The sequence below is a fragment of the Acanthochromis polyacanthus genome, chromosome 7 (assembly GCF_021347895.1).
Source record: "Acanthochromis polyacanthus isolate Apoly-LR-REF ecotype Palm Island chromosome 7, KAUST_Apoly_ChrSc, whole genome shotgun sequence".
Classification (NCBI taxonomy): Eukaryota; Metazoa; Chordata; class Actinopteri; family Pomacentridae; genus Acanthochromis; species Acanthochromis polyacanthus.
Genome location: NC_067119.1, coordinates 20,585,537 through 20,597,958, shown reverse-complemented (window position 1 = coordinate 20,597,958; position 12,422 = coordinate 20,585,537). Strand labels below are relative to the sequence as shown.

At 41.2% G+C, this 12,422-nt stretch overlaps 1 protein-coding gene across 1 annotated transcript; it reads right to left on the bottom strand.

The window, feature by feature from the left end:
* Positions 1–61: 61 nt before the first annotated feature.
* ficd (FIC domain protein adenylyltransferase) lies at positions 62–2,900 on the bottom strand. Its single transcript, XM_022198783.2, is given in 3 exon segments — positions 62–1,620; positions 2,295–2,388; positions 2,391–2,900. Coding segments are annotated over 3 exon segments (1,350 nt in total). The 5' UTR covers positions 2,565–2,900; the 3' UTR covers positions 62–538.
* Between the last annotated feature and the right edge of the window lie 9,522 nt (positions 2,901–12,422).

The window sequence follows — 12,422 nt, the reverse complement described above, 5'->3', positions numbered from 1 at the left end:
TCAGCAAAGGTAACACAACTTTTCTTTACTGAATTGTCGGTTTAAATAAGCAACACTATCGTAAGGTAACAGAACACTTACTTTTATTTTAAAATAAATACATGAAAGTGCTTTGCAGTGTTATTTGACATCTTTATCCATACAGAATAAACAAAATGTTTGCTGTACACATCTGCAGAGGCAAGTCAAGCTCAAACATGTTTCCTCCTCACATCTGCGGTAGTCGTTCTTCAGATTGTTTTCTGAGATAAATTAATATGCCTCAACTCTCGCATGGGAAGATGGGCAAAAGAGGGGAAATTGGTTCTTTTCACTGTGCAGAAAATGTTTTTGTATGAAAGCAAACTTAGATGCAACAAAACCTGATTACAGTTCAACATTCTGCACCAGTTTCAATGACCTCAGCAGCTACTGAACCTAAACTCAGACAAGGTAGGATATGGTCAGGAGATGATGTGATTCCACATAAGTTATGATGTTGATAGATTAATTAACATCTATCCCTGCATGCCCGCTCCTCGTGCTCCCTTTTCCTAGCTCAGTTGTGGATTGGGATGGTCTGTTTGCAGTCAGGACAGGCCTGGTTCTGGCCGGCTCCTGGCAGCCCCACAGCGTGTTCTGTTGTAGAAATCAACAGCGTGTCCAGTGTTATTTCTGTACATTTGGCAATGAAGCGGATGAAAGGCCGAACATCACCCTCGTTGGCGGTGTCTAGAGCTGCATAATATTCGGCCCTTTGTTCTTTCCTGATGGTAATCGGTGGGTATCTCGCTTGCATGAGCACGAGGTTCATCAGCAGCCGTGATGTGCGTCCGTTTCCGTCCACAAACGGATGCACGTACACCAGTTTGTAGTGAGCGAGAGCTGCATACTCCACAGGATGGAGCTGCAGGGCCTCATCGGAGTTGAGCCACTGAACCAGCTCCTGCATGTGTCTCTGCAGGTCCTGAGGGTGGGGTGGGATGTGGTGGCCTACAAACACCTGGTTGGTGCGCAGCCTCCCTCCCTCCACAGGGTCCACGTAGCCGAGCACCCGCCGGTGAATCTCCAGGATGTCGCTGACGGTGATTTCTCCTGATCTGGACAGCAGAGTGGTGTTTATGTACTTCATGGCTGCGTCCACGCCGATGGCCTCGTTCTGCTCCTGAAGGCTCTTTCCAGGCACAGCATAGCGCGTCTCAATGATGTGGCGAATCTCAGACAGAGTGAGCGTGCTGCCTTCAATGGCCACCGTGTGGTAGATGTGGTGGTAGTAGGTTTCCTCCATCACTCGACGAAGAGCAGAGTTGCCTTTAGGGATGGACATAAGTCGCCGCACCTTACTGTCAATGATGCTAAAGTAACGCTGGTCAATCTCTTCGACCAGGGGAAGAGTTCTGTCTCGGCTCACCAGAGCTCTCTCGTTACATGGTGAGATGGCCAAGGCCTTGGTGTAGAGGTGGTCTGCCTGGACCACATCCTTCTCCTCCTCCAGAATGGTACCCAGCTCCGTCAGGGCATCCACAAAGTCTGGGTTCATGCTAAGTGCATGAACCAACAGCTTGTGAGCCTTCTCCCTCTTCCCAAGTTTCTTCATCTCCAGAGCCTGCTGCAGCGCCGCCTTGGCCTCCAGCTCCATCTCTGCAAACCCAACAGGATACACAGTGTCAGCAATCTAGAGAAAACTAAAACTAAAATTTCGTCAACTGTCCACAGCTTTTGAGCTGTTCAGCTGTTATCAAATGCTGTTCCAATATAGTGTATACTTGTTTGTTTTATGTTGTACAAATGCCATCTTTTTAAATAAAAAATACTTAATGCCCTGTGTTACAAGACTGGATAAAATTGAATACATGATGCATTAGTTTTTTTTTTGCACTGTGTAGACCTTTAATTTTACACGGACTTCTGAGGTCCATCACAAAACTTGTATTTAATATCCCAAAAATAAAATGACTATACCTGATGACTCAAATTAGAGCTGCAGAATGGATATTTTTACAGTCAATCTATTCCTTATTTGAGAAATTTAAAGATTGTCTTATAAAATGAATGTGTCAAACTTTTTACAGAATGACCATCATAATGTCTCCAGGAGACATCTTAAAACTGGTGTCAGGCAAAAACCACTAAATACAGAGAGAATGAAGATAAAGAAGCCAGAAAACTGAATAGAAGACGTTTTCCCTTTAAAGTGAGTTAAAGGACAATTAAGTCATTCTTAAGACTCTACAGAGTCAGATTCGTCCTCGTGTGGTTTACACTGACTAGTCAGTAATCTAGTTTACCATATGGCACTAATTTCTTGTTCGTACCTTTGCTCGGCTTTGTCCTGTGAGGCAGCAGATCAAGGGCAGTGAAGGGGACCGTGAGGCTGGTAGACTGCACGGCTGGAGGTTGCTGTGAGCCCCCCACAGATGGCAGCGGAGCTGAGCGATGCCCTTCAGGGAGCCACAGCACCGGTCCTCCACCCCAACCAGGGGCATGAGGAGGGCCACCAGGGAGCCGAGGGCGACGCACAGCAGCGGGCCCCATCCTCCGAGGACACGACCGCTGGTGTAACGCCACACCGTCACAACAGCCATGATGATCCCAGGTTAATTCCTCCATCATCTGCTGGGGCGACACCCATCGTCTACTTCCACCCCAGTTTGGAGAGCAGAAGGGCTGACTGGAGGGAAAACACAGTAACTACCGGCGGACGACAACACAACTCTGTCAGATACACAACTTTTACCGCTCGAAACTCAGCTAACGGTCATAGAAGCTATCTGTACATTTACGGAAGTGTCGACTTAAGCTTCAAAATACGAAAGAAATTAACGACCAGATAGCAGCTGACTTTTATCGGCGTCGGCACCAGTTGTGTACAAAACATACACATCATCCACTTCCTCTTGGCTGGACGTGTGAACATCCTGGAATATGATTGGTCAGAGGTTTAATGACGGGCGATGCTGATTGGCTGAAAATGCAGCAATACAGTAACAGGTTCGTAATCGTCTCTGATTGGCTGATACTATAGAGCCGTTCTCTCTCGGTTTAACCAGTCAGGCACAATGTAGAACATGTAACAGTAGAGTAACACTATGTACAGAGCAGAAAAGATTCCACGAATCACCTACATTTTGACAAAATGAGATGAATTATGACGTGATAAACATATTTCTGTCTCTTAATGATGTTGCTCAATTATTGAAAGATGCATACTGCTAAGCAGTACTGAGATATAAGAATTTTTTTTTCGTAGTGATAATCTAACCTTTTGGAACTTGAACTAGCAATAACTGACGATATATATATATTTTAAACTGTAATGTGCTTACAGTACTTTCTGCTGTCAGGGCCCTTCATTAACTGCTTTGCTCAGTTCCAAGTTACAATCAAAAGGCATAAATTGGTTCTTAGTGTAGATAGGACCAAGTACATGATCTTCCCCAGAGAAAAGAGATATTTCTTCTATGAATGGCACAAATATCAAAATAGCTGACTTTTAAATATCATCCTTCCAAACTAGACACCTAACTGCAGGTTTAACCCGAGAGGAATAAATCATGTTTTCTTACTCACTGTAGAAAATCACTTATTGAGGCAACTTTTCTGCCACTCTTAGTCAATGGTGAGATCTTATATGTAAATATGTCAGCGTTTGTCACTCTGTATTAAGATTTATGACTGCTGATAGCTACGATGCTCATCACTGTGAGCTGTATGCTTAGGCAGAGATGTTGTGTTGGCACGACGGGGACCTACACAACATCGGGCAGCTGGTTTGTGCATGACTGCAGCTCTGACTGACACACCAGCATCCGGCATAGCAGCAATCCATTCTCGTCTTTCCCTTGTCATTGTGTTATTTGCCTAAAGCTGCATTTTAAGGTGGCCTTTTATAGTCGCTTGTCAAAGGAGCGTCTATGTTCTGGTCACACTGTCACATTGTTCTTCAAAGCCACACTGGATAAATTCAGTGATCTAGAAATGGTTACCAGTTGAACAACTCAAAAATTGTTTGTGCACCATTGAATAAATGTAAATCTTTTTCTATCAGAACAATAGAAGTTTGATTTTATTTACTTTTTTATGTTAGAAAAGAAGACCTTTTGTATAATTAATGTAGTTTATTAATGTTCCTATTTTTACAACCCACCCAGCGCTGAAATTTTAGGTCAGTTTTTGTAGGTTTAGTCACAAACCACTGTGATGCTGTTTGCAGAAGTAAACTACTTTCCAGTCTCACTACCTGCGAACACCAAGTAGGATTCTTTATAGGAACCAAACAGATTTGGTTTTCCTATTACAGAGTTCTTGTCAAACATTAGTAAAAAAGAAAGATCCATCTGCTTAGCTCTAATGCACGTAGACTAACAAACAGAGGAGGGCAGCATTGCTCTGTGAAGCAAACATCCCAGTAATCATCAAACACACTGTATCCTCTGAAGACTGCAGCAGCACTCCTGGCCTCAAAATCAGAATGATGAAGCTGACACCATCCGGCTTTTGAATACAATGAAACATAAATCCATTTTCCTTCTTTTTTTTTGCAATAGTATTTTGTAATCTTCATGTTCTGTTTATATCTTTTTCATGTCACCAGTATTCTGTAGGTTTTATGTGTTTTATCAAAAGCTTTATACTTCAATGTCCATCATTTCTTTACAGTGGAATTGGCTTTATAGAACTAACCACCAACTGCGGTCAGCCCGAGGTGATGAGGATTGATTCCTGGCTGCACTCCAAAGCCAGCAGCAGACATATCTTTCAGCAGATGGACATGGCGGGCTACGAGCTCCAAATAGCTGATATTCACACGCAGCCTGTAACTCTGCAGCGACACACTGCCACCACAGATTCTGCAGGGAAAGTTATGAATGAAGGACCGTGTAGGCGATCTTGTGTGGCGTTAGAGATTCAGCAGGACTGTCTGAAATGTGAGATTTTGAATTTGTCTAGTAACTCTACTCACAGCGAGCTCTGGAGCTGCACACTAATGTTATTTACCATCACAGAGTCTTTACTGTTCTGACCCACAGCAATTTCACCTTGGAGAATAATGGGAGCCGGCTGTCTGAGAGTGCTTGAGCTGCAAATTTCATTACTTCTGTTATTCATGCACACATCTAAAAGCAAAGACGAGGCGGTGACAAAGTGTAGTGGCCAAGAGTATATTTACATTGATTTGTATTTCCTCTAAGAGGTTGGAAGGAAGGGAGGAAATAAGGAAATGTACGGAAATATTTAATCTGCATGCTGGCAATGATTAACTGTGATGGGTGAACAGACAGCTGCTGCCTGTGGGATACAGGCTCTACATTCTGTGTATCAAGGCCTCAAATCACACTCAGTGCTGTGGGATTTTGTCACCGCATCACGATGTTTTATTACCAGTGTTCGCTTTGGAGGCAGTTTTTATTCTATAATGCATGAAACCAGGCTTCAAGCTACAGCACCTGAACATTAACAACAGGAATTTGCACAGCCCTGCAAGTACGTTCCCCTACTATAAACTAGTGTGTCACATCCAGAATCATAACAACTGAAGCACAGCGTTGGCTGCAGTCATTATCACAATCACAGCTCGTCCCAATCAGCCTTGGCAGCAGTCAGTGAGGGAGTTGAGTGAACTAGTTCCTGTGGCAATCTATCTAGCTGCAGTGAATGCTGCTGAGCCGCCACATGCAGCTGAGAGAGCACTCACTGTCACTGTAGCTGTCTGCTACATAATACATAACACGGTATCATCACACAGCTCTGTCTTTTCCTTCTATATCAGAGGGAGCGCAAGACTTATTATGAGACAATATATAAAATTAGCTCCTCTTTCCTGTATGTTTCCAGTCTCTGGTAATTCTCATGGATCTCTGAAAGGATCCTTGCTATGTTTTTTTTCTTGATTGTATTTGGATGTCCATTCTGCTGCTGGACGTTCTATGTCCGCCTGTACTGCTTCTGTCATCAGTCACAAGTCCTTTTTTTTTTTTTAACTTTGATCATAAAACCAGCTATGGCAGATGGAAGATGGAGTTTTTGTATTGTTCTGATGAATAGATTGGCCTTCTGTGTAAAAAACTACTGACTGCTGTTTGCCTACTGAAGATACAGAGGCTACATCTATGTCTGTTTAAACTCACATCATATATTTAGTGAAGAGTTTAAAGGAATTTAATTTGTGGAAACCCGAGATTAGCACCACCAAATCAGTATCCAATCGAACGTGGAGGTCACAATCTCCCCTTCTGATTTTTACTTGTGGTTTTGGCTAACTGCCAGAAAAATGTTTTTACAAAACATTATGATGTCATGGCAAAGTTGACCTTTGACCTTTTGGATGTAAACTGTCATCATTGTATTATTTTATTCCATTATTCATGTGAGATTTTGTCACAGTATAGTCCTCTGACTACTTTTATTGAAAAGCCCAACCAAGGACAGGAGTTGAAAATTAGCTTAATGCTATACACTCCGTATGTAATACATCAGATGTGTTCTATGTTAATTGCATGGTCCCTGATCAAACAAATAAATGGATACATAAATAAGTAAATGAATTAGTCAGTTACAGCCAAAATTGTGGTATTTTTTAGGTCTTTTGAGTCCAAAGTGGACATTTGAGATCGTTCTCTAAATGAGACATCTTGTTCACAGCAATGGGACGGACAGACGGAAGGCTGTCGCCAGCACAAAGCTTAAAAACAATGAATGACCTTTTTCTCTGAGTTCACTTTATCTCAGAATCAGAATCAGGAAAATCCTTATTTATCCCTGAAGGGCAATTATGAAGGTTGCAATGTAAACAGACATCCCCATTTAACATAAATAAGTTGACGTAAAATAGCATTAGAGAGCATTTTATTTTAAATGTATACATAAGAATAAATAAAACATTAGAGCAGCTGCACATTATGAATAAATAATGAAACAACATATTAATAATAAAAATAAATAGTGACTTGCAATGAGGGTGTAGAGTTGTGGTTAAAGAGGTGCACAGCCACTGGGGCAAAGGTTACATCCTCCTACTAGTGTTATGTCTGGATGTTATAAACGTTTTCCAGAGGAAGCCAATGAAAAGCATGAAGGAGGGTATTTTTTTTTCATCTTCCTGCAGATCTACTGCTTGCAGAGTAACTTGTCTTTTCCATGTTTGTGGTCACTTGTAACTAACTAATTCCAACTTAATGTGTAGTTCTCACAGAGCCTCCAGCAGGTATAGTTCAGAGCAACAACACATCTGCTAATACTATTTCATTTCTACCACCAGCAACCTGTGATAGTCACTGGTTACGACTTGAAGGCATTTTTCTATCAGATTTGGTTCGGGGCAACACCTAATTGTTATGATGAACATGTTTGCCTTACATTGTTAATACATAAAGACTCCACTTACTTACGTGTTACAGTCAGTTCATCCATCGTGTAATGCTGCCAAACCTTCAAAAAAACAGCTGCGTATTGTGGAATTACAAAGCCCACAATGGCTGGGGGACCTTGCATTTATAGTTGATGTTACAGAGCACTTGAATAATCTGAACAAAATGGTACAAGGGCGCAAAAAAACGATCACCCAGTATTATGACAGCATACGTGCATTCAAGTTGAAGCTCGCATTGTGAGAGACGCAGCTTGCAAACGGTGACGCTGCTCATTCTCCCTGTTTAAGAGACGTATGCGCAGATAGCGTCAATGCTGACATGAGCCAGTACAAAGACAAGATTACGGGATTGCTGTGGGAGTTTGAGAAACGATTTCAGGTCTTTAGCGAACTCGAGACAGAATTGGCAGTTTTTCGCTCACCATTCACAGTCGAAGCTTCTGATGTGCCCTCTGACATGCAACTTGAAATAATGGATTTGCAGTGTGATGTAGAACTGAAAGACAGATTTGCCTCTGTGGGCTTGGAAACATTTGATCAGCATCTCCTTCCAGGCTACCCTAAATTAACAGCACTGGCTGCAAAAATGTTGTGCACGTTCGGGACGACCTATCTTTGTGAGCAAGTTTTCTCAGTAATGAACATTAATAAAACAAAACTGCGCACAAAGCTCACACATAAGCACTGAACTGAGATGCTGAAGTTGGCTGCTGCTCAGGACATGATGCCTGATACTGATGCACTTGTGCAGGCTAAAAGATGTCAAGTTTCAGGAGCAAATACAAAGCAAGAATAAATCCTGTAAAATGCTGCTTTAAACATTGTTGCCCTAGGAAAAAACAGCTAAATGAAAACTTGCTGTAGTAAATACTGTGAAATTCAGTGTTGGTCATCAGATTCACTACAAAAGTGTTTGGTTGAATGGAATATTATTTCTAATGGATGCATCCATGTTATGTGTGTAGTTTTTTAATGTATATTTTACATTTACATTTTATACATAAACAAGGCAGGTGACAACTTTACTTTCTTAACTATCTGTATAAAATAGCTGCTACTTAAGATTTAAAGGTGTGCAGAGTTAATTTAGGTGTTCACAATTACTTTCCAGATGTTGAAAATGGACTTCAGAAAATTTCTATATCTTGATAAGTTTGATTTTTTTTTTTAATTCCAGGACTATGTTTTAAGTTACACATACCTGTGACTAAATATGTTGTGCCATTGTACAATCACTGTGATCAGTTGTAATGCACACAAATAAATGTTAAACTGAGTCATAGTGTTGTTGAAATTGCACTTACTTTATTCTCTGGTTGTGTCTAATATAATTTTTTAAAGGACAGTTCATTACATATAAAGATTTTTCTAATATACTTGTTCTCCTTTGCACTAAAACGTCAGAAAAACTTATTTAGAGACTTATGGTTACTTCTCGGTAATTATGCCATAAGTTTACTGGTCTGGCCCCTTTGAGACCAAAATGAGTTTGACACTCCTGGTCTAAGTCTAAGTCCAGTGGTTTAGTTCATACTAGGTCTGAAGAACCTCCTCTGTTTAAATTTGGTTTATTATCTGTGAATCATCCACTTTAAGAGAGATGAAAAATATAATTTTGTTCATAAACTGTTTAATGACTGAAGTATCTTCAGATTAGACTGCAGCTCATAGATCTTGTTTTGAATAAATTAGCTGAAAATGAAAAAACAAACTCTTTTAATAGTATATATTTCTAGAATTAATGTAGCGTGAGACATCAGCTTTGCTCCATTCTTGGATTCTCTTATCTGGCTGCAGATCTGTGGCTTACAACACAGACAAGCATCAAAGCAGCAACACCTTGGCCACTTTTCCATTGGAGGCTTTGCTACAGTCGAGTTTAGACTCTGCTGCAGTTCAAAAGCAAGAACAAATATGGCAGAATGAGCAACTGATGAAAGGGAAATGATGGCATGAGATGAACGGCCCTCGGGTCATATTGCGGACTCATTCTATGCCCATCTGGCATATGTTCACATGAGCTAAAACCCCCTCGGCTGTGGAAACAGATAAAACCACACAAGTCTGCAGTTGATGAGTGCTAATTCTGTTATTAAATGCCTCGTGTCATTCTAGGGATTATTATCAGAATGGAACACTTTAAAGAAAAGTTGGGGTCTGTTATCTTAAATGCATTCCTGCAGTGTGCTTTTATCTCCTATGTCAGAGATGTTCAATGACTGTGATGCATGGAACATGAATTAAAAGCTTTTCTATTAATCTCTGTAAGGGGAAAAAAATGTTGTTTCTTTAATATTTTCCATATTTTGTGACAAAATACATCAGGATGCTTTTCGCACCAGCTGACACGTTAAGTTGAAGCATACTCCAGAGATGACCTGTCACACACTATTAAAATAACACCCTGTCTTGTCACTGCTTGCTGGAACTGTGCTTCAAGAGGGAAAAAATCCATCTGCCCACCTGAAAAAAAGCGACCTGTCAGGTCAGGAATTAAATCCCTCTGGCACAGACACTTTACCTCCTCCCCTACCTGCTCGCACTTCTCCATCCAGCCTCTGTGGAGCCGTCAGTCTGCTCGCCTTTCTGCCTGAGACGAGGCTTTGTTCTGGGTGACAGAGCTGGGTGTCGGAGATAGAGAATCTCGTTAGACAGTCACAGGAAGAGCGATGGTGGCTCCCTTTACACTCTCTGAGTGTGGCTGGTTCAGCAGGCACAGATGAGGGGGACTCAAAATGGAAGACAGAGTGGAGAGCTACACTCAGAGCAACAACTGCCCTCCACTGTCAGCATCCAAACTATCGAACTCACCAGAGGGTCTGCTGTGAAATGCAAGATCTGCACTCCTATTGGCAGAATGACAAGCAGTGCTACAAGATGATCTGGGAGGTCAGAATGTCTTTTTGCCTTCCGGTGACAAGAGTAGAGGACAGAGGATTGTCTTTGGTTGCCCTCAGTCTGTACACGAGCTCTGCAATGAGATCAATAACATCAGTGTACAGGCCACAGACTTTACTGCTTCAAACTGGTTACTATCAGAGCTCTGTGTTAAAGATGTTGGTCGAGAAAGCTTAGTGTCCAAGACTCTTTGTTGGCTCAATACTGTAAAAAAAATGATTTGAAAAGTCCAAAAATGAAATATTTTGGCTCCTGGGACATAAAAAATAAAGAAAAATAAAACAAATTACAATAATTTTCCAGTACACATGTATTTATAAGGTTTTGTAATAAAATTCGAGCAACTATGAATGCTGAAAATGTAAAAGACAGTGTTCTAGTTGTTGCTACTAATTACAAAAATTGCCATGTAATTTGTATTCACTGACTGCATTTCTAACAGACTGCATATAATCGAACCCAACTCTTTGTGAATCAATATTGTAAGGCAGTGGTCCCCAAACTATGGCCCGCGGGCTGGATACAGCCCGCCTCCACATTTGGCCCGGCCCCCTGAACAACACCAGAGACACATTATGATTTTTTTTTTCAGTCTGGCCATGCGATCTAGACTAATACATGCATAGAACGTGACATTCTACTGGAACCTACAAAGGGATTCAGTGCTTCCTCTAGGATTTTTTTCTGTAGGCGGCAGGTTCCCCGCTTATGAACACACACAGATACTGAGAGCATCACAATTATCTGTAGTTTACCTTAGTACTCGCAAGTACCCGACACGGTGCAAGACTGCTGTGAAGGTGGAGACATGCAGCGGTGGAGTATTTGCAACGATTTAAAAAAAAATGTAAAGGAGCGGCGCTGGAATTTTAGTAGCAGCGGGCTGCCGCTGCACAATGAATGTAGCGGAAACCCTGGGATTAAAAGGAAGGAACACAAGACCTTTGAGACACTGCTCATATGAGTCATTTAAGTCAGAGATTCTGCTCTGACAACTAACCTGAACTTTTACCTGTTAAGATTGTGCACGGCACAACAGAAAATTAATGTTCCACGGACTTTTTTTCTGTGAAGAACCCAGAGAGGGTAATTTGGTTATTATTTATTTCATAAATAGTGTTATTTATGTCATTAATAGTGCTATTATTTATTTCCTGACTTTTTTTCTGTGAAAAAAAAATATTAATAATCCGGAAAGGGTTATTAATATTTGGTTATGTGTGGCTTTCTGGAAAACAATGTTTACGTTTAGGCACCCCTGCGATCGTCACACTTTTTCTGTTACAAACTGACCCTGGCCCCCACCAGAGAAGGGAAAAGTTATGCGGCCCTCACAGGAAAAAGTTTGGGGACCCCTGCTGTAAGGAAAAGTAAAAATATTAATATTTCTAATTTATGTTGTCCTTTGAATTAACCTCTTTAGCTGTTTCTCAAAACCAGATTCAAAGTTTTTACCAGTACGATTCTTGAGATAAAAGCGATTGCAGACTATTCCACTGAGATGGCTCCAGACTGAACTAATTCAACTTTGGTTGAGGGAGTGTAATGTGGCATGTGGCTGGAGCTCCATTGTTCATGTGTTTTGGTAGTCTAACTCATCCACAGAGGTAATAAAAGCTTGTACAAAAAGAAAACACTACACATCTTTAGATTCTAGACACGACAAGCTACAGGGTTGTCTTCATACTTGAAGTCCCCTTCTCTTTGAAAGCTACATCAATGGACTGTAAAATGGAACATTTAGTTCTCCTCATGAAAAAACTTTCCTGATTGTAACCGGATGAGGTTTTTCTGACATCCAAGCCACACTGAGAATACTTTAATGCTCCCAGCATGCAAAACTGTCTATTTAAATCACACCACTTGCTGTAAAGTTGTCTATTTAAGCTGCTCGTTCTCGTCAATGCTTTCCTCTGCACCTGTTGCATAACATTGTAAAAACCTGCTATTGTCACTATTGTTAGTTCTATGAGACTTTCTAAATAAGCTGCACCAGAATCTGTCTGACTTTTTGACTTTGTTGAGCAATTTTCCTAAACTGGCAAAAAGAACCTACAAGGCGCCAATACAGGAACCAGGCGAATCGTGGATAATTCATTTTGCTGAATGATTGTGCTGCAAACACACCAGTGAGGAGTGTGGATGCTTTTTGCTCAGGACTTCTTGCCTAAAGCCT